This window comes from Anolis sagrei, chromosome 6, assembly GCF_037176765.1.
Source record: "Anolis sagrei isolate rAnoSag1 chromosome 6, rAnoSag1.mat, whole genome shotgun sequence".
NCBI classification, from domain to species: domain Eukaryota; kingdom Metazoa; phylum Chordata; class Lepidosauria; order Squamata; family Dactyloidae; genus Anolis; species Anolis sagrei.
In genome coordinates, this window is record NC_090026.1 from 7,280,333 (window position 1) to 7,306,660 (window position 26,328).

The 26,328-nt window shown below is 43.8% G+C and overlaps 1 protein-coding gene and 1 non-coding gene across 2 annotated transcripts; both read left to right on the forward strand.

The window, feature by feature from the left end:
* Positions 1-4,403: 4,403 nt before the first annotated feature.
* On the forward strand, positions 4,404-4,537 carry LOC132779861 (U8 small nucleolar RNA). Its single transcript, XR_009631851.1, has one exon. It is a non-coding gene; the product is annotated as a U8 small nucleolar RNA (small nucleolar RNA).
* Positions 4,538-5,175: 638 nt separating this feature from the next.
* Positions 5,176-24,814, forward strand: AURKB (aurora kinase B). Its single transcript, XM_060779940.2, has 9 exons — positions 5,176-5,349; positions 9,275-9,498; positions 10,938-11,088; positions 12,438-12,501; positions 14,238-14,435; positions 16,987-17,125; positions 19,579-19,722; positions 21,158-21,337; positions 24,082-24,814. Exons 2-9 carry the CDS (start codon positions 9,451-9,453, stop codon positions 24,256-24,258), a joined length of 1,101 nt encoding a protein of 366 aa, XP_060635923.2. The 5' UTR covers positions 5,176-5,349; positions 9,275-9,450; the 3' UTR covers positions 24,259-24,814.
* The last annotated feature ends 1,514 nt before the right edge of the window (positions 24,815-26,328 follow it).

The window sequence follows — 26,328 nt, forward strand, 5'->3', positions numbered from 1 at the left end:
AGCCGCTTAAGTGGCTGAGGCGGAAAAGGAAGGGGGCTGAGGCTGTTAGGAATGGTGGGAGTTGAAGTCCAAAACACCCCCAGGGCCCAAGTTGGCCCATACCTGGTCTATTGTACATGTCAATAAAAGGCAACCATATTCATCTCTGTGCTCAAAGGAAAACATATCAAGGAAGGGGCCTGAGGCTGTTAGGAATCGTGGGAGTTGAAGTCCAAAACACCTGGAGAGCCAAAGTTTGCCCATGCCTGCTCTGTAAAGATCAAGGTCAAATAATTACCTCGGGAAGGAATATGTTTGTTTTGATAATAGGCATGCGTTTTATTCTGTATAGATGACGGTTGGTGGTGCTGTTTTAAGACTAAAATTGCTTTTTTAATTAAAAAAAAACCTCAATAAAACCAGGCCCTTTTTATAAACCTGGCGGATTTATTTATTTCGTGTCAAAAGCATTGCATAAATAAAACTGATAAAATATAGGGAGCACATAATAATGTAATGTTATATAATATATTGTATATACATATAATATGTATGATATTATAATGTAATGCAATTTAATATTAATCATAATATGATATTATATTTATATAATATCATATTATAATTAGTCACCTACGGATGTGAGAGCTGGACTATAGGGAAGGCTGAGCGAAGGAAGATAGATGCTTTTGAACTGTGGTGCTGGAGGAAAGGTCTGAGAGTGCCTTGGACCGCCAGAAGATCCAACCAGTCCATACTTCAGGAAATAAAGCCTGACTGCTCATTGGAGGGAAGGATAGTAGAAGCAAAGATGAAGTACTTTGGCCACATCATGAGAAGACAGGAAAGCTTAGAGAAGGGAATGATGCTGGGGAAAGTGGAAGGAAAAAGGAAGAGGGGCCAGCCAAGGGCGAGGTGGATGGATAGCATCCTTGAAGTGACTGGATTGACCTTGAAGGAGCTGGGGGTGGTGACGGCCGACAGGGAACTCTGGCATGGGCTGGTCCATGAGGTCACGAAGAGGCAGGGCATTGTGGTCGAGCATACAGATGCGGAGTTGTCTGTTCTGCTCCACAGTCACACAAGGTGGAGGATTCTTCTAAATAATGCCATTTTGGCAGCTTGTCTTTTGATCTGCCCACTCCACTTCTGAGTCTGTTCAGGGACTTCCAAATTGCCCATTCTTGGTTTGCCCCTGGAGGAAGACCCTCATCCAATTGGGATTTCCTGGTTTACCTGGGATAGTCTTGCTGTTGCTGGGGGAATGTTAAGAGGAGTCATAGTTCTCATGAAGCTTTTCCTTGATATGCATCTACTGGGAGGAGGCTGATAGCCATGCAGTGAGTGGATTTCACAGCGTTCAACCTTATTTCTCTCACAGTTAGCAGCAACTTCCTATTGCACAATGCCAGCTAGCTTGTTGAGTCTATCAACAGGTGTAGGTTTAAGACATCATGTGATTATTCTGCATGTTACGTTCAATGCTATGTTCACCTGCTTCACGTGGGCAGACGTGTGCCAAACAGGGCAGGCATACTCGGCAGTTGAGTAAGACAAGGCCAGGGCTGATGCTCTTATTAATTTTGGGTCTGCACCCCATGCGCTGCCAGTAAGTTTCCACAGGATGTCATTGCATGCAACTGCTTTGTGCTTGGTGTTCATGCAGTGTTTCCTAAATGTTAGTGTTTGATCTAAGGTGACACCAAGATATTTAGGATGCAAACAGTGTTTGAGCTCTTGGTTTTCCCAGGTAACTTTCAATTTCCTGTTGACTTCGTAGTTGCGTAGGTAGAAAGCACACACTTGTGTCTTGGCATGGTTAAGCTTCAGGTGGTTATCTTTGTAGTAGCTGGAGAGATTTTTCAGGGCATTTGTAAGTTGGTTTTTGACTGTTTCAAAGTCATTTGAAAACCTCCAGGTGTAAATAGTACTTCTTAAACTTACTATACGTGTGATTTGAAAGTTGTACTGGTAACCCCTTCCACCACAGAAGGGCTTTAGAACCTGCTTCCCCTCTCCTGCCTGCTGGACAGACGCAGTGGTTCTCAACCTTCCTAATGCTGCGACCCCTTAATACAGTTCCTTACCCTAACCCCCAACCATATCTTTATTTTCATTGCTACTTCACAACTGTAATTTTGCTCCTGTGATGAATCATCTTGTAAATATCCAATATGCAGGATGTATTTTCATTCATTTGGCACAAATACTTGATACACCTAAATTTGAACACTGGTGGGGTTGAGGGGAGGATTGAGTTTGTCATTTGGGAGTTGTAGTTGCTGGGATTTATAGTTCACCTACAGTATCAAAGGGCATTCTGAACTCCACCAATGATGGAATTGAACCAAACTTGGGACACAGAGCTCCCACGACCAACAGAAAATACCAGAAGGGTTTGGTGGGCATTGGCCTTGTGTTTTAGAGTTGTAGTTCACCTACATCCAGAGAGCACTGATGCATCTGGACCAAACTTGGTACGAATACTCAATATGTCCAAATGTGGACACTAGTGGGGTTTGGGGAAGATAGACCTTGACATTTGGGAGTTGTAGTTGCTAGGATTTATAGTTCACCTATAATCAAAGAGCATTCTGAACTCCACCAATGATAGAATTGGGCCAAACTTCCCACATGGAACCCCCATGACCGACAGAAAATACTGTGCTTTCTAATTGTCTTTGGCAACCCCTCTGACCCCCCCTCGGACCCCCCCCCCCCCCCCCCCAGGTTGAGAAACACTGGACTAGAGGTTTTTAAAAAATGTTTTATGGATATTTTAATGGCTTGGTTTAATTAATTCTATTTTAATGTTTGTAGGCTAAAGGTTTTTAAATTGCATCGTTTTTAATGTTTGTGTCTCAATTGAGACACACCGCTCAACAAAAGACATGGTGTCTTGGTTTTTAGGCCTGTTCCTGAGGTTATTTAGGGGTGTTGATTCAGAAAATTGCATTGGATAGAGTGCACCAGCTCTTGTTTCTTAGATACAGTCAGTTATGATTATCTGGGCGAGCAGATGGCAATTAGTAGATACAATGTGTTCTCTATCTCAGAAAGTAGAGCCAATGGGGGAAAACTAGTGCTGCTTTTTGGAATATACCCCAAAACAGGGCTAACATTTGAGGCACCAAAATGTGTATGGGCCAGTGTTGTTGTTATTTATTTATTTATTTATTTATTGTGTCAGAAGCAAATTGAGAATGCAGTTATAATGTATAGAAAACCCACAAACAAAGTTAAAAGCTTGGCATGATACTAAATGTCCTTTGACCAGAAGCTGGCCATTTGGAGTGCCTTGGTGTAGCTGTGAGAAGTTTCTCCATCGTGCATGTGGCAGGGCTCAGATTACATTGTAATCAGTGGTCTGTGGTTTTCTCTTCTTCTCACTCATGTGTCGTGGACTCCACTTTGAAGCCCCATTTCTGAAGATTGGCCCTGCATCTTGTGGTCCCAGAGCGCAGTCTGTTCAGTGCCTTCCAAGTTGCCCATTCTTCTGTGTGCCCGGGGGGAGTTTCCATCCAGTCTTAGCCACAGATTGGGGACAAATGCAAGATACTCCACTTAGTATCTTAGAACCAGAGTGTTTGAGGACTGGGACATCTGTAGGGAGACCAAGGTGCTTTTTTATAAAGCGATTGTCCTCCCAACCCTGCTCTATGCCTGCGAAACGTGGACTGTCTACAGACGTCACATGCAACTCCTGGAACAATTCCATCAGCTCTGCCTCTGGAAAATCCTACAAATCTCTTTGGAAAACAAGCGGACAAACATCAGCGTGTTGGAAGAAGCAAAGACCACCAAGTGTGACTGTTGGATCTATAGCAGGCATCCTCAGAACTTGTGAGGTCCAGCATACAATTTAAAAACATACAAATATGCAAAAACTAAAACAGGATTAAATATAAACAGCATTTAAAAAAATCATCACTGGGAATCACTGGGTTCTTGTAGGATTTTCCGGGCTATATGGCCATGTTCTAGAGGCATTTTCTTCTGACGTTTCGCCTGCATCTATGGCAAGCATCCTCAGAGGTAGTGAGGTCTGTTTGGACTAAGTGTGACACTCTGGCTATTAGATTGAACCTTGAATCTCTGCAGCAACCAGAAAATGTAATTTAGGTGCAAACAGTGCTGCCTTTTTGGTTGGTGCAAGAGATGCCACCCACACCTTGTCCCTCAGTCGTGACGCAGGGCAGTTTATGCAAATAAGGACACCGCATGGCTCTCTGGGAAAATCGAAGTGGCGTCTTTCTGATCTGCTTAGCTGGGATAATATTTGACACGGTGGGCTATGGAGGGCAGGGAAAGGAGCCTTAAAGGGCTTTTGGTTGAAGAGCGGGGAGAAAGGGTTCCTCTTTAGCCACCGTGATCTGGATGGCAGTGGTGAAAATGTCAGCACAGGCGCCTACTATCCCTTGGTATCGTCAGTGAGGTATATCCTGACCTGTTCCTCCTCCGGGAGAAACAGTGACATGATGAATGGAGACGGCATGAGACATGATTAGGGTCTCCCGCTGGCCGGGGAGCGCAACGCCCCGGCCTGCTCCTTTCTGATTCCACTGGCGATCACTTTAAATCAAAAGGGTGAAAAATAGAACCAAGTTTGCTCATTGAGTTCAATTCCATAGATATCACGTGATTGTGAGTTACAAACGCAAGTATTTTGTCCTCTCCCTCGCCTCGTAGAAGTATGGCTCAGTCCCCATTTATCTTATGTGCGTCACGGCTCCTGCTCTTTGTTTATTCTGTTATGATTGGTTGCTCAAAGCCTGGCAAGCTTACGTCATTTCGATCCGATTGGACGCCTTTTCTACTCTCTGATTGGCCAAGTAAATCTAGGCCACGCCCATTCTTGTTTCTAGGTCACATGTTCCCGCCCCTTTTTTTCTCCCATTATTTCCTCCAATCCATAACGTTCCAGTTCACAAAATGGTCGGCGTATCCGCCTTTGTTGCAATCTCTCTCCTCTTATTGGCTAAGCGTTCGGTGACTGACATCTCGAGCCTGTGACCAATCACGAGGGAGCTTTCTTACACGCCTCATGAGCGCACTAATCGGCTTCGTCCTTACATCGTTCTCCAAATCCGGCCTCTTCCCTCCCACTTGTTCGAATTCGTTGAGAGGGCGAGGACGCTTGGCCAATGGGGAGGAAGGAGGGCGGGGCGTGTGTTGTAGACGGCTGGTTGATCCAATGAGGAAACGAAAAACTAGTTGCGCAAAAGGAGGAGGGACTCTTTGCCACCCAATGAGGGGACGCGTTTGTGACGGCACGCACGCACCGTACCGGCAGCCAATCACGCTTCAGGAGGGTAGATTTGAAAGGCAAGAGTCTTCACTTTGTGGTGAGACGCTGAAGGGGAAGTGCAGGTAAATTTATGTATTTATCGTGTCAGGGGAACCAGTCGATTATATTACATTTCTAACAGAACAAAGCAAACAAACAGACAAAATACAAAACTTGTGAGTTTGGTAGTTGATTAAATGTCCTTTGACCAGTATCTGGCCACTTGGAGTGCCTCTGGTGTTGCTGCAAGAAGGTCCTCCATGGTGCATGTGGCAAGGCTCAGGTTGCATTGCAGCAGGTGGTTTGCTCTTCTCCACACTCGCATGTCGTGGATTCCACTTTGTGGCCCCATTTCTGAAGGTTGGCTCTGTATCTCGTGGTGCCAGAGCGCAGTCTGTTCAGCGCCTTCCAAGTCACCCAGTCCTCTGTGCGCCCAGGGGGGAGTCTCATCTGATACCACCTACGGATTGAGGTTCTGGGTTTGAGCCTGCCACTTTTGGACTCTCGCTTGCTGAGGTGTTCCAGCGAGTGTCTCTGTAGATCTTAGAAAACTATTTCTTGATTTAAGTCGTTGACGTGCTGGCTGATACCCAAACAAGGGATGAGCTGGAAAGGTCTCTGCCTCGGTCCTTTCACTATTGGCTGCTACTTCCCGGCGGATGTCAGGTGGTGCAATACCAGCTAAGCAGTGTAATTTCTCCAATGGTGTAGGGTGCAGACACCCCGTGATAATGCGGCATGTCTCATTAAGAGCCACATCCATTGTTTTAGCATGGTGAGATGTGTTCCACACTGGGCATGCATACTCAGCAGCAGAGTAGCACAGCGCAAGGGCGGATGTCTTCACTGTGTCTGGTTGTGATCCCCAGGTTGTGCCAGTCAGCTTTCGTATGATATTGTTTCTAGCACCCACTTTTTGCTTGATGTTCAGGCAGTGCTTCTTGTAGGTCAGAGCATGGTCCAGAGTGACTCCCAGGTATTTGGGTGCGCTGCAATGCTCCAGTGGGATTCCTTCCCAGGTGATCTTCAGAGCTCGGGATGCTTCTCTGTTCTTGAGATGAAAGGCACATGTCTGTGTTTTAGATGGGTTGGGGATCAGCTGGTTTTCCCTGTAATAGGCAGTAAGAGCACCTAGAGCTTCGGAGAGCTTCTGTTCAACCATCTCAAAGCTCCCTGCTTGAGCAGTAATGGCACGATCATCAGCATAGATGAAACTCTCTGCCCTTTCTGGCAATGCAGGTAAAGACGGACAGAGAAGAGCAGTTAAGCAGGAACCGCTTAACCGCCTGATTAAATGAAACGCTTTCCAGTCTTGGACTTAAATCAGTGTCTTCCAGCCTTTGGTACTCTGGTCTTCCTCATTGTGGGACTTCAGCTCCCAGAATCCCCCATCTTTAGCTGAATCAGGTGAGGCTTCTGAAACAAGTCCAAAACGCTTGGAAAACTAGAGATTGGGCATTACAGTGTTAGGCCTTTTTCTCCAGAATGATTCACACTAGTCAAAGGCGTTGGTTCCTAATATGGTCCCTAACTCGTTGCCTGCATCTTGATGTCAAATTGCCATGGAAGTAAGAAGCCATTCTAGTTATTTGGCGCAAATATGGCGCCCAAACCCTGACACAATAGTCATCCTAGGAAGCCCTGATAAACACCAGGCTTCTGGCTTACAATATAGAAATATCTGTAGCAGAGCAGGTTGCAATGTTGTTGTTCATTCGTTCAGTTGTCTCCGACTCTTCGTGACCTCATGGACCAGCCCACGCCAGAGCTCCCTGTCGGCCGTCACCACCCCCAGCTCCCTCAAGGTCAGTCCAGTCACTTCAAGGATGCCATACATCCATCTTGCCCTTGGTCAGCCCCTCTTCCTTCTACCTTCCACTTTCCCCAGCATAATTGTCTTCTCTAGGCTTTGCTGTCTCCTCATGATGTGGCCAAAGGACTTCAACTTTGTCTCTAGTCTCCTTCCCTCCAATGAGCAGTCGGGCTTTATTTCCTGGAGGATGGACTGGTTGGATCTTCTCGCAGTCCAAGGCACTCTCAGAACTTTCCTCCAACACCACAGCTCAAAAGCATCAATCTTCCTTCGGTCAACCTTCCCTATAGTCCAGCTCTCACATCCGTAGGTGGCTAATTATAATATCATATTATATAATTATAATATATTATTATTAGTATTATATTGCATTACATTATAATATCATATATATTATATGTTGTTCATTTGTTCAGTCCACTTTTGAGATTGCAACAAAGGCGGATACGCCGGCATCTCTCTTCCTTCGCTCAGCCTTCCCTAAGGTCCAGCTCTCACATCCGTAGGTGACTACAGGGAATACCATGGCTTTGACTAGGCGGATCTTTGTTGCCAGTCTGATGTTTCTACTCTTCACTATTTTATCTAAATTGGTCCTTGCTCTCCTCCCAAGAAGTAAGCGTCTCCTGATTTCCTGGCCACAGTCTGCACCTGCAGTCATCTTTGCACCTAGAAATACAAAGTCTGTCACAGCCTCCATATTTTCTCCCTCTATTTCCCAATTGTCAATCATTCTTGTTGCCATAATCTTGAGTTTTTTGATGTTTAGCTGCAACCCAGCTTTTGCTCTTTCTTCTTTCACCTTGATTAGAAGGCTCCTCAGCTCCTCCTCGCTTTCGGCCATCATTGTTAATTTTCATGGTTTCCTCCTTTCTGTTGAAATTGTCCACATGCTTGTGGATTTGAATGGCTTCTCTGTGTAGTCTGACATGGTCATTGTTAGAGCGGTCCAGCATTTCTGTGTTCTCAAATAATATGCTGTGTCCAGATTGGTTCATCAGGTGCTCTGCTATGGCTGATTTCTCTGGTTGAAGTAGTCTGCAGTGCCTTTCGTGTTCCTTGATTCGTGCCTGGGCAATGCTGCTGCATTTGGGGGTCCCGATGTAGACTTGTCCGCAGCTGCATGGTATACAGTAGACACCTGCAGAAGTAAGATGATCCCTCTTCTCCTTTGCTGAATGTAGCATTTGTTGGATTTTCTTAGTGGGTCTGTAAATTGTTTGTATGTGACCCAAATTTGGTAGGGAGAGAATGCTGACTTGTAAATGTAAAGTTGTTCATCTGGAGAGGCCCTGCTCACGATCCCACCTGCATCGCAAGCGCGATTGGTAGGAACAAGGGCCAGGGCCTTCTCGGTGGTGGCCCCACGACTCTGGAACTCCCTCCTCAAGGACATCAGGCATGCCCCAACATTGGCAGTCTTTAAAAGGAGCTTCAAAACATGGATGTTCCAGTGTGCCTTCCCAGATTAAGGTATCCCAAGAAACTTGTCCCAAATGCACTTTACGAGAGAGTTAGAATTGTCTGCACACCCACTTATCCCTAAAATATCCATCCTATTTCACCTGGACATGCCCAGCATTTTTAAAAATTTTAACCATTACATTTGGCCCTGCCACAGGTTTTTAAATGTGTCGGGATTTTTGTTATTGTTTTGCTTTGCTATGAGTTATTTATTGTTGTACTGTATTGTTGTTGTTGTGTTTTTTGTTTCTGATGTATTTGGGCTCGGCCTCTTGTAAGCCACACCGAGTCCTGCAGGAGGAGATGGTAGCGGGGTATAAATAAAGGTTTATTATTATTATTATTATTATTATTATTATTAAGGCCTCTTGAGGCAGAAAAAGGGACAATAGCAAAAATTACTTGTGGGGAAAGCCAGGAGGGACCTCTTCATGCAGCAGGAACCAAAATACATTGAACTACGTAGAGCAGGTATGGACAAATTTTGGCCCTCCCTCCAGGTGTTTTGAACTTCACAACTCCCACAATTCCTAACAGCTAGTAGGCTGTTAGGAATTGTGGAAGTCCAAAATACCTAGAGGGAGGGCCAAAATTTGCCCATGCCTGGCATACAGCCATGAAACAAAGGCGAAAACACAACATCAGGCATACACCACAAGGCTTCCCTCTGTGCCTATTTGTTGATATGTATATCTTCACTTCCAGCAACAGGTTCTTTTTTTTGTCTACAGATCCAGAATTGACCTGCATTACACTGAATGCCAGAGAGTCTTTTAGGACTTAGTCCCTAAAGCAACAGGAATCTTGGATTCTTTTTGGCGAGGTGCTGGACACCACCGCCACCTTTCTTCCCCTTTCTAGAGCCTGCTAATTGGAAGCAGAAGAAAAGAATCTATCAGCATCCAGGATGGCAAATAAGGAGAATGTGAGCAGCATCTACAGTAGTCTCTCTAAAGTAAGATGTGTTCTGCTTCTACTCATATTGGCTATATAGTGAGAGAATATCTGCTGGTGCTGAAGTTCCAATATGCAAAAAAGGGGTGTAGTGTTGTTGATTTGGAAAGTTTCCTAGACAAAGCTTGAAATCTAAGGATGAGCCAGGATGTTGTTGTTAAGCATTATGCATTAAGTACTAACCATAGTTCTTTACAGAGTGAGAGAATGAGCATACTATCTTGCTCAAAAATCTTATCTGAAGCACTGTTCTCCACATTTAACTGTGATAAGCAATTATTCTCTAAGGTCAAATGAGGAAATGATTCCTTCTCACTTACTAAGAGAGACAGAATAAAAGTCTAGTTTATTTAAATTTAGGTATAAGGTAGATGCAGAGGAGAGTGGAGGGTGAGTCCTGATGCCTCAGGGAGGGAAGGAGGAAGTTATCTAAGAAAATCCATAGGCGTGCAAGTTGTCACAGCAAATGAATTAAGGTTTGGAGTTTGTGATAAGATGCTGTGCTACTAATTTAATTGGAGATTTGCCTTGGAACTATTGTACTAAGATGTTAATTGCCTTAGTCCTTGGATTCTAGCATATCAAATCAAGTAACAAGATGTGTTTGTTGCGGTTCGACTTCATTTTATATATACTCAGGGATTTTGTGGAATGGCCTGGATTGCGATTGTTGGATTATGTACTGTATATACTCGAGTATAAGCCTAGTTTTTCAGTCCCCTTTTTAGGCTAAAAAGGTTATTCTAGGCTTATACTCGAGTCAAGGTTATTTATTATTTTACTCTGTTATTAGTATTATTTTTATTACATTTATTACGTTTATTATTTTACTCTATTATTATTACATTTATTTTTTTACTCTATTACTGTTATTAAATTTCCATTATTTACTCTATTATTATTATTATTATTATTATTATTACATTTATTATTTTACTCTCTTATTATTGGAAGAATACGCAAGCACATTGACATTGAAGAAGATTAGAATAATGGTTTCATCAGAGTTGGATAGTTTTATCTTAAATTACAGTTTTATGTAAATACACAAAAACATTTAACCTACTGATGATTTTCAGTAGCATCTGCATTTTTCACCCTCGGCTTATACTCGAGTCAATACATTTTCCAAGTTTCTTGTGGTAAAATTAGGTGCCTTGGCTTATATTTGGGTCAGCTTATACTCGAGTATATACGGTAATTTTAATTGTTTGTATTGATATGTTTTTAATTCCACATTTTGTTAAATGATGTCATGGTTTATGATTTAATTGAGAATTATGTTATTATAGTTATGTTAGGCTTCTGTATGTGAGGCATTAAATTTTGCCATAATTATGTTGGAAACCACTTTGAGGCCCCACTGGGGTGAGAAAAGTGCTTTACAAGTAAATAAACATTTAAAAAACAGTCTGGACTTGCCTTCCCATTTTTCCCCAGTACCAAAACAGCAGCCTGACAGGCGTTCAGCGGATTCCCTGTAAGGATAACAGTGCCACGTCTAGTACTCCTTCTGGGTCGCTTTTGATGCAAAGAGCTATTGCCAACACTGCAAAGTCCACTCTCAGGACCCCAACTGCCCAGAACCCACGTGAGTCCTCTATCTGCCTGGGAGGGTTGAAAATAGAAGACACATTGAGGCCTTGCAGATTGAGAAATGGCCTTCTGTATACTACAATGGAGCGTTTGCCCATTCTCCAACTGTCTCAATTAATGGGACATCCCAATTTTCAGATGTGATTGAAATTCCCTGGTTTCCTTCTCTTGCTTGCCACTTTTGCCCTCAGCTTTCTTCAGATGCTGCAAATTGATTTCAAAGTTTAGAAGTTGTTTGCATTCATTTCACTGACCCTCCTTTGTCAACTCAGAGAAAAGCCAAATTCTGCAGCCTGTCCTGACATGTCTGCTCTTGCTTTCATTCTTTACTTGTCATCTTCCCCATCTTGTAGCCCTCCTCGTTCATGCTCGACTCAGTATTCATCTATGAATTGTTGGCGATCATGTGTTAACAGGTCCCCAAGAACAGATTTTTCCTTTTGAGTCGTTGAGTTAGTTCCAATCTGCCTTTGAATAATGGTTTAGCTACTGATGACTGTTTGGATTGACACAAAGGAGACACTGTCATTGTCATGCCTCTGCTTTAATAATTTTAAAGAACTTGTTTTAGTTTTAATTCTTGTTACGTTTTAAGGTTTATATTGGAAAGTGTTTATAAAGTTAGTATATTATTGATGTCATGGTCTATCGCTAGTACAATAAACTATTCATTCATTCATTCATTCATACTGGTGAAGTCTGTCTAGCTCCAGCACTTTATTCCCAGCCCTGGTTCTACAGTTTGCATTTGCACAAGCTCTTGTCTTGCCTTATTACTCTCAAATCTGCACATGCCCACTTCTTTCGACTACTGGTTGTTTGATGTTTGGTTCGTTTTTATGATGTCTTTTAATTGTTTTAATATATTTTATTGTATGTTTTTAATTGTGTTACTTTGTAACCTTTGTTTATATTGGGCTTGGTCCCCATGTAAACTGCCCCAAGTCCCTTTGGGAAGATGGAGGTGGGATACAAGAATAAAGTTATTATTTGAAACACAACAAGATGAGTCCACAGCAAACAAGATCACTCTGCTGGCTTTTGTGTTGGATCACACACCGGACCCTTCCCAAGTGTCTAGGACTGTGTGATGTATTGGCGAATAATGTGTTCAGATCCCAGTAAGGTGGCCTGCAGCTGGCAGCTGGTAATTTTGTCAGCGCTGATTGTGTTTAAGTGCAGGCCAAGGTCTTTAGGCACTGCACCCAGTGTGCCGATCACCACTGGGACCACCTTTACTGGCTTGTGCCAGAGTCTTTGCAGTTGTTGTTGTTATTAGTCTATCTTAGTGTTTGGAGTTTTTAATTTTCACTGGGATAATCCAGCTTTGTTGTTTCTTTACAGCTGCCCCAGGCAGGGTGCCTATTCAGCCAGATTCTGCTGCCACTTCGGCAAAAGAAGAGTCTGAGTGAGTTTCCTTTTAAGTCTGCTTATTAATAGGTATATCCTGCCTTCTCTCCTAGGACTAGGATTGCAAGGTGAAATAAGGACACCGTTACTATCCCTTTAATAGTCTTTTCCAGGAGGAAATTTCAGCAGGTGTTGCTTGTGGTGCACAATGATTAAAGAGAGGAACCCTTTCCCTAATTTCACATGAAGGCTCTACAAAGCGGCACAGGATAGAATACGATGAAGTTAATGAAAAATGCAAAGGACATGAATATGTTATGGTCTATTAGGCTGTTATACACATTACAAATGTAAATGTACAAATTAGATGAAATCACTAGAGCCATGCCCACAGCTTTAGTAATAATAAAAATGTGTGTTAACTTGGTGCCAAAACAAATAGTTCTACAGAAAGTGTGTCATTACAGAAAAAACATTCTCCAGTCTGTTGTCAAAGGCTTTCATGGCCGGAATAACTGGATTACTGTGAGTTTTCTGGGCTGTATGGTCATGTTCCAGAAGCATTGTCTCCCGATGTTGCAACCTACAAGCATGTGGACAGTTTCAACAGAAAAGAGGAAACCATGAAAGTGAACAACATCTGGCCACCAGTATTTAAAAAAACTCTAAAATCAGGACAGTAAATAAAGAGCAACACTCAAAAACAGTGGAATTTCAGACGAACAATCAAGGTCAGCTAAATACCTTGCAACAAATTTATTTATTTATTTATTTGGAAGTTTTCTATACTGGCCTTCTCACCTCAACCGAGGGACTCAGGTCGGTTTACAGCATATATGCAATTACAAAATATACAAATACAACCGAGTGCAACATCATTAAAGATTAAAACAAAACAATAAAATACAATAAAACATCATCATTACAATTACCCAGGCCAGAACGTCAATACAATCGCAGTCGCAGTCGTAGTCACAGTTCATCAAAGATTCAGTCCTCAAAAGCCACATTCCAGAGCCAGGTCTTTAGTAATTTCCTGAAAGTCAGGAGGGAGGGGGCAGATTGGATCTCTACTGGAAGGGAGTTCCAGAACCGGGGAGCCACCACCGAGAAGGCCCTGTCTCATCCCCACCAAGCGCGACTGCGAGGGTGGTGGGACTGAGAGCAGGGCCCCTCCGGAGGATCTTAATAACCTTGATGGTTCATAGGGGAGAATCAGTTCGGACAGGTAGACTGGGTCGGAGTCGTTTAGGGCTTTATAGATCAAAACCAAAGGATTCCCCCAGACAGGAAGCAGCCAAGCTTTGAAGCTGCAAGGCTATTCAGTGGATTTTCAGACAAGAAACAATCAAGGCCAGCTAATCATCTCCCAACAAAGGATTCCCCCAGACAGGAAGCAGCCAAGCTTTGAAGCTGCAAGGCTATTCAGTGCTATTGCAGCATTCACACTTGCCTCAAACAGACAAGAGTTCTTTCTGTTCTGGACATTCCACAGATATATGAACCTTACTTGCTTCGTTTCCAACAAGCCTCACAACCTCTGAGGATGCCTGTCATAGATGTGGCCATACAGCTGAGAAAACTCACAGCAACCCAGTTTCTCCAGTCTCTCCCACAGTATGCTGTATCCCCACCAATTGATCTCAGGCCTAATAGGGAATGGTGTGCTTCAAGCAGTGAAATATCAAACCATTTGGAGGGAACTGGGGAAGGGGGACTGTCTCTGCAAGTTCTGGCTTCCAGTGAAAGCTCCTGTTCTCCTTTTTTTCCTCCTCAAATTCTCTTGGAATTCAGGACACAGCGGGAGTTCACCATTAATGACTTTGAGATCGGAAGGCCGCTGGGCAAAGGGAAGTTTGGCAATGTCTACCTGGCCCGTTTGAAAGAAACCAAGTTCATTGTGGCTCTCAAGGTGCTCTTCAAATCCCACATTGAGAAGGATGGCGTGGAGCATCAGCTGCGCCGGGAGATTGAGATCCAGTGTCACCTCAGGTAAAAGGGAGGCAAACGGCTGGGTCAATGTGTAACCATTTTGGCTGGTGAGCACTTAGAAACCCAAGGGGAAGCTTACACTCTGGGATGAAACACAGGCCAAGGCTCCAAAGGTCCCACTGGGCATCTTAGAAGAAACATTGCATTGATGCAACAGATCTCTTCTTCAAATTGGGAAGTAACAACTCCAAAACTGCATCTATACTGTAGAATCAATGCAGTTTGACACCGCTTTAACCCCCATGGCTCAATCCTAAGGAATCATTGGAATTGTAGTTTTATAAGGTCTTTATGGAGTCCCTGGTGGCACAGTGGGTTAAACTGCTGAGCTGTTTAACCCGCTGAATGGTTGGCAGTTCGAATCTGGGGAGTGGCGTGAGCTCCCGCTGTTAGCCCCAGCTTCTGCCAACCTAGCAGTTTGAAAACATGCAAATGTGAGTACATCAATAGGTATCGCCTCTGCAGGAAGGTAATGGTGCTCCATGCAGTCATGCCGGCCACATGACCTTGGAGGTGTCCACTGACAATGCTGGCTCTTCAACTTAGAAATGGAGATGAGCACCAACCCCCAGAGTCGGACCCAACTAGGCTTAATGTCAAGACGAATCCTTTACCTTTATTAAGGTGTTTAGTCTCCTCTGCCAAAGAGTTCACCAAACTACAAGTCCAGGATTTTGTATTTATTTATTTATTTATTTTATTTATCGTGTCATCAGCAACCATTGTATTACAATTCCAACAGAGCAAAACAAACACAGAGATTAAAAAGAAAAAGAAAAAAAAGAAAGAAAAAAAACCCACACAGATTTTGTAAATTTGGTATTTGGTTAAATGTCCTTTGACCAGTATCTGGCCACTTGGAGTGCCTCTGGGGTTGCCGCAAGAAGGTCCTCCATCGTGCATGTGGCAGGGCTCAGGGTGCATTGCAGCAGGTGGTCAGTGGTTTGTTCTTCTCCGCACTCGCATGCCGAGGATTCCACCCTGTAGCCCCATTTCTGAAGATTGGCTCTGCATCTCGTGGTGCTAGAGCGCAATCTGTTCAGCGCCTTCCAAGTCGCCCAGTCTTCTGTGTGCCCAGGGGGGAGTCTCTCATCTGGTATCACCCATGAATTGAGGTGCTGGGTTTGGGCCTGCCACTTTTGGACTCTCGCTTGCTGGGGTGTTCCAGCGAGTGTCTCTGTAGTTCTAAGAAAACTATGTCTTGATTTAAGTCGTTGACGTGCTGGCTGATACCCAAACAGGGGATGAGCTGGAGATGTCTCTGCCTTGGTCCTTTCACTATTGGCTGCTACTCCCCGGCGGATGTCAGGTGGTGCAATACCGGCTAAGCAGTGTAATTTCTCCAGTGGTGTGGGTCGCAGACACCCCGTGATAATGCGGCATGTCTCATTAAGAGCCACATCCACTGTTTTAGTGTGATGAGATGTGTTCCACACTGGGCATGCATACTCAGCAGCAGAGTAGCATAGCGCAAGGGCAGATGTCTTCACTGTGTCTGGTTGTGATCCCCAGGTTGTGCCAGTCAGCTTTCGTATGATGTTGTTTCTAGCACACACTTTTTGCTTGATATTCAGGCAGTACTTCTTGTAGGTCAGAGCACGGTCCAAAGTGACTCCCAGGTATTTGGATGTGCTGCAATGCTCCAGTGGGATTCCTTCCCAGGTAATCCTCAGAGCTCGAGATGCTTGTCTGTTCTTAAGGTGAAAGGCGCATGTCTGTGTTTTAGATGGATTAGGGATCAGATGGTTTTCCCTGTAATAGGCCGTCTACGAAGACGTTGCCCAGGGGACGCCCGGATGTCTTGCAATCCTGCGAGGAGGCTTCTCTCATGTCCCCCAGGATTTTGTATATAATATAGTATATTATCTACAAATTATATATTATATAATATAGTATATTTTGTATATAATATAGTATATTGTATATACATATAATATTTATAATATTGTAATGTAATACAATATAATACTAGTAATAATAATACAATATTATAATTATAATTATATATGTATATTACATGTAATATTACAATATAATGGTATAGTGCAATATAGTAATATATAATAATGATATTGTACTATGCTAATAATATAATATATTGTATGAAAATATATATTGTAAGCCGCTCTGAGTCCCCTTTGGGGTAAGAAGGGCGGCATATAAATGCCATAAATAAATAAATAAATTTTGTTACGAATGGCCATTGATTCTGTTTGGAGAATTAAAAATATTAGACTATTAGAAAGTTTTATTAAATCTGTCAAACAGCCAAAAGGAGTGTGTGTGTGTGTGTGTGTGTGTGTGTGTGTGTGTGTGTGTATGCATGCGCACACACACATACGCACATATATATTTGAATAATTTAGTAGCAATTGGTGGGAAGGTCCATTGGGCACAGATATTTCACTGGAGAAAGCATCAGAGTTGGAAGAGAGACCCCAAGCTCCTTCCAATCCAAACCTATTCATGAATTATTCAGATGGTTTTACAACCTTCTCTTTTTCTGCTGTTTCCTGGGGGCTGATTCAGATATACCTTCCTTTTTCCACAGTCACCCCAATATCCTGCGCCTCTATAACTACTTCCATGATCGCAAGCGAGTGTACCTGATCCTGGAGTATGCCCCTCGAGGGGAGCTTTACAAAGAGCTGCAGAAACACCAGCGCTTCGATGAGCAGAGAACTGCGACAGTGAGAACTCCATCTCTGATCTTACTGCGTGTAACATGTTTAGCTTCCTTGAAATCTTAGACATCTTGGCAGAGGCAACACATGCAACAGAAGGATATGAACAAGATTCTGTAGGTTTGTTCCTAAGTTGAATTTGTGTGTAAGTTGGAACAGGTGCATTTTTAAAGTGCAAGTCCAGCTCCATATATATATATCTATATAAATAAAAATGTAATGTTCGTTTGTGATATTAACAGAACTCAAAAACCACTGGGGGAATTGACACCAAATTTGGACACGGCACACCTAACAACCCAATGTATGTCCTTCACTCAAAAAAATTGATTTTGTCATTTGGGAGTTGTAGTTGCTGGGATTTATAGTTCAGCTACAATCAAAGAGCATTCTGAACTCCACCAAGCATAGAATTGAGCCAGATTTCCCACACACAACCCCCATGAGCAACAGAAAATACTGGAAGGGTTTGGTGGGCAGTGTCCTTTGGTTTTGGAGTTGTAGTTCACCTACATCCAGAGGGAACTGTGGACTCAAACAATGATGGATCTGGACCAGCCTCTACATGAATACTCATTATGCCCAAATGTGAACACTGGTAGAGTTTGGGGAAAATAAAATCTTGACATTCGGGAGTTATAGTTGCTGGGATTTATAGTTCACCTACAATCACAGAGCATTCTGAATCCCAACAACGATAGAATTGGGCCAAACCTCCCACACAGAACCCCCATGTGGGCCACAGCAACGCGTGGCAGGGGACGGCTAGTGTATATATATATATATGTGGGGGGGGGGGTGGAGTTTCACTTTAAAAATGCACCTGTTCCAACTTACACACAAATTCATATATATGTTTTGAACACCATAGGAAGGGTTAACTTCCCTGTGGTGTTTGTTTTTCTGTCTCTGCCCCTGATCAGGAGATCTCACCTCACTTTATGTCCTTGTCAGAATTGGATTTTGAAAAAAAAATGACTTGTTGTGGAAACAAGGATTGGTGATAAAGCTTCAGCTAAGACACCTTTTCTTTATAGTAACTCTTTCAGGAGTGGATTTCTTTTCTGAGGGGTAGATTTCTCCCACTTCCTGTTGTCTCAGCCCCATTCTAAACTATGAGTCATTTGGTAGTCGGATGTTTGTAACTTGGGGGCTGACTATCGAAAATACTACTTTTTAAATTATATTTCCCATAATGCTCTACCAGTGTAACCACACTGGGAGGAGGTCTCTGAGAGGAACCACTGGCCCTTGCTGATGGGGATTTGTGGGATATGTAGTCCAAAAACACTTTCCAAGCCTTGCAGGTGGAAGCAAGGGGGTGTAGGTACCTTTCCTTGCTTCCTGGCATGTCCAAGTGTGGTTGAGTTAATCACTAGAATGATGGATCTCCTTAGTGTCCAATATCTTTCTTGTCATTCTCTTTATTCAGTAAGCTGGCTTGAGTCCCACTGTTGGGGTTGGAAGAAGACCAGGATATAAATCAAGGGACTGAATATTTTTAGCTTCAATTTTTAGGTTGTGGTTTGGGATCAGAGTCCTTTAATGCTATCCAAGTATAGCATTATGATGCTATTGAAGGAGAACACTAACAGAGAATCCTAGAGTTGGAAGGGACTTTGTGGGCCATCCAGTCCAACTCCATTCTGCCAAGAAGCAGGAAAATCACATTCAAACCATCCCCAACAGATGGCCATCCACCCTCTGCTTAAAAGCCTCCAAAGAAGGAGCCTCCATCACACTCTGCGGCAGAAAGTTCCACTGTTGAGCAGGTCTCCTCACACTGAGGAAGTTCTTCCTAATGTTCAGGTAGAATCCCCTTTCCTGTCATTTGAAGCCATTGTTCCATTGCGTCCTGGTCTCCAGGACAGCAGAAAACAAGCTTGCTCCCTCCTCCCTATGACTTCCCCTCAGATATTTATCCATGTCCCTTATCATGTCTCCTCCCAGACTTCTCTTCTGCAGGCTAAACAAGCCCAGCTCTTTAAGCCACTCCTCATAAGGCTTGTTCTCCAGACCTTTGATCATTTTGTCGCCCTCCTCTGAACACAATATTCCAGATGTGGTCTGAGCAAGGCAGAATAGAGAGGTAGCAAGACTTCCCTGGATCTAGACACTATGCTCCTATTATGCAGGCCAGCATCCCATTGGCTGCATGTCCTTGTTGGCTCATGGATTTGCATTTGCAAAATTCCTTCCTTTGTTGCTATTTGCACATCCTGATGCTAGAGAAGTTATTCCAAAAGAACTATGAAAAGTCATTGGAGCTTGCTGAAATACTCCTCCCTCCACATCCAACCCCAAGACACCTTAGGGTGCCGCCATGGCAGCTATGTTGGAATAATAACATAATCAAATTGTGTGAAAGGACTCTGGTTCTCTCCAGTGTGTTGCTTCAGTAGAACAGGGATGATGGTTACATTTCTCTCAAATAGCACTTGTTTGCCTCCTTGATATAGTACATGGAAGAGTTGGCCGATGCCCTCCAGTACTGCCATAGTAAGAAGGTGATCCACCGGGACATCAAGCCAGAGAATTTGTTGATGGGGCTCAAAGGGGAGCTGAAGATTGCCGACTTTGGATGGTCTGTCCATGCCCCCTCCCTCAGGCAAGTGCCATCTTCTGTTATGATGCCACCATGGAGCGTGGGTTTGGGTGGAGGGAGACAACTAATGAGAGTTAGCTTGTTACACTGGCCCTCCAATTGATTTGAAGGGTTTTTATTCTCCCTTAAGCGTCATGAATACCAGCTGCACCACCTCGGTGGACTGCTCTAGACAATTTTAGACCTGAATAAGCCTCCCCCACAGAGCAACCTAATTTAATGGCCTACTACTGGTTAAAAAAGGCCACTGTGGAGGTGAAATGGTTGTTGTTATTATTATTATTATTATTAATAATAATAATAATAATAATAATATCCAGTACAACAGCCAGCAGAGTGATCTTGTCTGTGGACCCATCTTGTTGCGTTTCTAACAACAACAACAACAACAACAATAATAATAATAATGGGTGCCATGCCAAAAATCTCAGCTGGCATTTGGAAACAATAAATATCGACAAAATCACGATCTGTCAACTGCAAAGGGCCACCTTACTTGGATCTGCGCACATCATTCGAAAATATATCACACAGTCCTAGACGCTTGGGAAGTGTTCGACTTGTGATCTTGTGATGCGGAATCCAGCATATAGATCTTGTTTGCTGTCACATACTGTGCTTTTGTGTCAGTAAAATAATAATAATCTTTATTTATACCCTGCCACCATCTCCCCAAAGGGGACTCGGGGCAGCTAACATGAGGCCAGGCTCAAAATTACAACAAATAAAATACAAATGCAGCAAAATAAAATACAAAGAAGCAAAAATACCATCAAAATAAATACATAACAAAATAGAATAAACAGTTCCAAAATGACATGAAAGAGAAATGGGACACAGTGGGTGGGCCAAATGCACTAGAAATAAAATTAATAAAACCCTGGATGAGGTAGTCAGAATAAGTTTCTAAGGGAGAATGTGTTTCAGAGGGGGGAACTCAAAAGGGCAGGACAGTGGGGTTAAACCTTCATGAGGGGCATTATGAGGACGGAGCTGTAGTAGGGGCAGACTAAAAGTGGAATATATATTCATTTGCCAAAGAAATTGGAACCATATTGTTGGAAGAGGTCGCAAGGCCCATCCTGCCCAATCCCATACTGCCAGGCATGAAAACACAATCAAAACCCTCCTGACAGATAGCCATCCAGCCTCTGCTTAAAGACCTCTAGAGAAGGAGACACTGCTACACTGAAGCAGCATATTTCACTGCCGAACACCTCTCACCCTTAGGAGGTCCTTCCTAGTGTTTACATTTAATCTTTTTTTCCTTTAATAGTCCAGGGGAGTGCAGAAAATGTTCTAAAATTGTCTTATATGCTTTGAAGGAGCTTTAGAGGGTATGCATGGAGGCCCCTCTCTCCCTAGTGTTGTTTTTGGGGGTTTCTGTGCTATCTGTGTGTCTCTCCTGTTGTAATCCTTGCTTCCGTTGCTGCCTCAGGAGGAAGACCATGTGTGGCACTCTGGACTACCTACCCCCCGAGATGGTAGAAGGCCGTCCCCACGATGAAAAGGTTGACCACTGGTGCATTGGGATTCTGTGTTACGAGTTGCTGGTGGGCCGCCCGCCCTTTGAGAGTAGCTCTAACATGGAGACCTATAGCCGCATCATCAAGGTGAGCTGGTGTCCTCCCAAGCATACCTTGCAGACTTGGCCTCCAGACCAGTACCTCCAGGTCATGGACTCTAGCCCCAGAGATACTTGTGGGTCAAGACAGGGGAAGGAAAACACAAGTGCCTAATGAAAGGAGAACTAGAGAAAGGAATAAAGCCACTAAGGATGAGAACTTGATCTGCTGCTGGAGTCAACGTTGTCAGAAATATTAAAAATTAACTGGGTATTTTTGATTACAAAAGTGAGAGGCAAACACTGAAAGAGTTAGTAGGCCGAATCCTGTTAAGAGTCAGTGGGCTAGTGTCATTCTGAGGAGAGTGAGTAGGCCAAAGCCTGTTAGAATTAGTGGGCCAAAGCTAGTGTCATCCTGAGGAGTGTGAGGTAAACCTCAGTGTGAGAGAAGCCTTGTGTGTGAAGCTCCAGTGTGAAGGTTGAACTTTATTTGTGTTATGGAAACCTTGTTCTTGTAAATAGTGCAATCATATTGTTGTTGTTCATTCGTTCAGTCGTCTCCGACTCTTCGTGACCTCATGGACCAGCCTACGCCAGAGCTCCCTGTCGGCCGTTACCACCCCCAGCTCCCTCAAGGTCAGTCCAGTCACTTCAAGGATGCCATCCATCCATCTTGCCCTTGGTCGGCCCCTCTTCCTTTTGCCTTCCACTTTCCCCAGCATAATTGTCTTCTCCAGGCTTTCCTGTCTCCTCATGATGTGGCCAAAGTACTTCAACTTTGTCTCTAGTATCTTTCCCTCCAGTGAGCAGTCGGGCTTTATTTCCTGGAGGATGGACTGGTTGGATCTTCTCGCAGTCCAAGGCACTCTCAGAACTTTCCTCCAACACCACAGCTCAAAAGCATCGATCTTCCTTCGCTCAGCCTTCCCTAAGGTCCAGCTCTCACATCCGTAGGTTACTACAGGGAATACCATGGCTTTGACTAGGCGGATCTTTGTTGCCAGTCTGATGTCTCTACTCTTCACTATTTTATCGAGACTGGACATTGCTCTCCTCCCAAGAAGTAAGCGTCTTCTGATTTCCTGGCCACAGTCTGCATCTGCAGTAATCTTTGCACCTAGAAATACAAAGTCTGTCACGGCTTCCACGGTTTCTCCCTCTATTTTCCAGTTGTCAATCATTCTTGTTGCCATAATCTTGGTTTTTTTGACGTTTAGCTGCAACCCGGCTTTTGCGCTTTCTTCTTTCACCTTGATTAGAAGGCTCCTCAGCTCCTCCTCGCTTTCGGCCATCAGAGTGGTGTCATCTGCATATCTGAGGTTGTTAATGTTTCTTCCAGCAATTTTCACCCCAGCTTTGCATTCATCCAGCCCCGCACATCGCATGATGTGTTCTGCATACAAGTTAAAAAGGTTGGGTGAGAGGATGCAGCCTTGCCGTACGCCTTTCCCAATCCTGAACCAGTCTGTTGTTCCGTGGTCAGTTCTGACTGTTGCTACTTGGTCCTTGTACAGATTCCTCAAGAGAGAGACAAGGTGGCTTGGGATGCCCATCCCACCAAGAACTTGCCACAATTTATTATGATCCACACAGTCAAAGGCTTTAGAATAGTCAATGAAGCAGAAGTAGATGTTTTTCTGAAACTCCCTGCCTTTCTCCATTATCCAGCGGATATTGTTAATCTGGTCTCTCGTTCCTCTGCCTTTTCTAAACCCAGCTTGAACATCTGGCAACTCTCGCTCCATGTATTGCTGGATCATATTATTTTGCTATAAAGAAAAGCCTCCTATGGAAGGGATAACATTGGTCTGGGTGTTTTGTTCTTTTTATCACTTTGGGTTACTAGTGCTGTTAATAAATTACTCTGCTGTACATTTATGAGGAAGGTCTTTTGTTATTAAGCCCACTCGCCCAACAAAAGTGCCTCATGGGAGTGCTAAATGTGCCTCAGATTGCTCCAGCCATGTTCTCTGCTTCTCTGGAGACTGCAGGAAAAGAGTTTCCACCCAAACTTAGGAAGAACTTCGATGATAAGAGCTGTTCAGCAGTGGATTATGCTGCTGCCTTGAAGCATGGTGGAGTCTCCTTCTCTGGAGTTTTTTTTTAAAGCAGAGGCTGGATGGTCATTTGTAAGGGATGCTTTGATTGAGTTTTCTTGCATGGCAGAATGGGCTTGGACTTGATGGCCCTTATGGTGTCTTCCAACTATGTGATTCCATTATCATGCAGAAATGTCTTGGTTCATAAAATCATAGAGTTGGAAGAGACCTCATGGGCCATCCAGTCCAACCCCATTCTGCCAAGAAGCAGGAAAATTGCATTCAAAGCACCCCTGACAGATGGCCATCCAGCCTCTGTTTAAAAGCTTCCAAAGAAGGAGCCTCCACCACACCCCGGGGCCAGAGACTTCTTGCCCAGAAGTGCTAATAATCTTGAATATACTTCTCTGTGAGGAGGGAAAAATCTTCTTTGAGAATGCAGGAGATTTTACTGGGTTGCTGTGAGTTTTCCGAGCTGTATGGACATGTTCCAGAAGCATTCTCTTCTGACCTTTCACCCACATCTATGGCAGGCATTCTCAGAGGTTGTGAGGTTTACAGGAGAGAATGCTTCTGGAACATGGCCATGCCACCCAGAAAACTCACAGCAACCCAGTGATTCCGGGTATGAAAGCCTTCGGCAACACATTGATGTTTTGCTTCTTCCTCAAACTGCTAAATCCTCTTCGTTTACCTGTCATTCGTTTCTAGTTGAGGTCTGATGTTGATTCCATTTTTCCTCTCCTCTTGATAGGTGGATCTCAAGTTCCCATCGTTTGTGACGGAAGGCCCCCGGGACCTGATTTCAAAACTGCTGCGCCACAACCCGTCCGAACGGCTCTCCCTGAAGGGGGTGATGGAGCACCCTTGGGTCAAAGCCAACTCCAAGCGAGTGCTGCCCCCCGTTTTTGCCCAAACTGATTCCTTATAAAGACACACAAGGCACACTCGAGCACACTTGAACCATGGTTAGATGAAATATCAATGCACGTTTTGCTTTAAAAAGGCAAAATGAAAGAGGAAGGATTTTTTTCCCTCAGGTAAGATCTCCTGCTCCCAGAAATCCTCTTTGTAAGATCAAGGGGAAAAGTTTAGTTTGTTACTTCTGGCTGGGAATATGTCATTCTCAAGCCACGAACACTCTGGACCAGTGGTTCCCAACCTTTGGTCTTCCAATTGTTTTGGACTGTAGCTTGCCCAATTCTGACTGGGATTTTTGGGAGTTGAAGTCCAAAACAATTGGAGGACCAAAGGCTGGAAACCACTGCTCTGGACTGTTGTTGTCCAGGATGACTCAGTGATCCGCTTCATATTGAAAACGGGTGACTATCAATAAAATCTCCAGGACACACTCATTTTTCCTTCCAGTAGTAGGTTTGTATTTCAATATTTTGGTTGTAGAATAGGCTTATTTCTATATATTTTCTGATGCCGACTTCTGTGGTTTTAATAAACTTTGTGTAAATAAACTTTTGCAAACTACCTGACTTGGGTTTTCCTCTTGTTTCAATATTCTTTTGACAGTTATTTGTGAACAGATGCGTGGATTGCCATTTGGAGCACACATACTAATTTTTAATACAAGAACTTTGTGGAGCGTAACTTCTGTCCTAGTCTTTATTTCGTATCAAAAGCATTGCATAAATTAGTATAAAACTGATAAAAATAGAAGGAGCGCAGGCGGCTAAATATCTTTTGACCAAAAACAGGCAACAGCAATGGTATTGTCTGTAGCCTCCAATAATATATCCTCTGTACACGAGGCAGGGCATAGTGGACAAGCATATAGATGCGGAGTTGTCTTTTGATCTGCCCACTCCACTTCTGAGTCTGTTCAGGGACTTCCAAGTTGCCCATTCTTGGTTTGCCCCTGGAGTAAGACCCTTGTTGGGAGGGGGGGCATCCAGTTGTGATTTCCTGTTGCTGGGGGGACACCAAGAGGAGTGGTAGTTCTCATAAATCTCCTTGATTTGCGTCTATTGGGAGGAGGGTGATAGCCATGCAGTGGATGGCTTTCACAGGGTTCAACCTTATTTCTCTCACATTTAGCAGCAACTTCCCATCGCACACCAAGGGGGGCAATGCCAGCTAGCCTGTAGAGTTTATCAACAGGTGTAGGTTTAAGACATCCTGTGATTATTCTGCATGTTTCGTTCAAGGCTATGTTCACCTGCTTTGCATGGGCAGACTTATGCCAAACAGGGCAGGCATACTCAGCAGCTGAGTAAGACAAGGCCAGGGCTGATCATAGAATCAAAGAGTTGGAAGAGACCTCATGGGCCATCCAGTCCAACCCCCTGCCAAGAAGCAGGAATATTGCATTCAAATCACCCCTGACAGATGGCCATCCAGCCTCTGTTTAAAAGCTTCCAAAGAAGGAGCCTCCACCACACTCTGGGGCAGAGAGTTCCACTGCTGAACGGCTCTCACAGTCAGGAAGTTCTTCCTCATGTTCAGATGGAATCTGATGTTCTTAATAATTTTGGGTCTGCACCCCATCTGCTGCCAGTAACTTTCTGCAGGATGTTATTGCGTGCAGATACTTTGTGCTTGGTGGTCAAGCAGTGTTTCCTATATGCTAGTGTTCAATCTAAGGTGACACCGAGTTATTTAGGATGGAAACAATGTTGAAGTTCTTGACCTTCCCAGGTGACTTTCAATTTCCTGTTGGCTTCACTGTTGCATATTTATTTATTTATTTCCTATATTTATACCCCACCCTGCTCCCCCCCAAAGGGGGACTCGGGATGTAGGTGGAAAGCACACACTTGTATCTTGGCAGGGTTAGGCTTCAGGTTCATCTTAGACTTCATCTTGTTGAAGGGAAGTTTCCCACCGGAGTGGAAATCATCAATCAAACAGATGGCAAGCTATTTAACCTCAGCAGTCTGAAAGCTAAAACCAAGGTTACAACAACATCTGTAATAGAACTCCAGTATGCTGATGACAATGTTGTCTGTGCGCATCCAGAAGATCTACAAGCCACTCTAAACACCTTTGA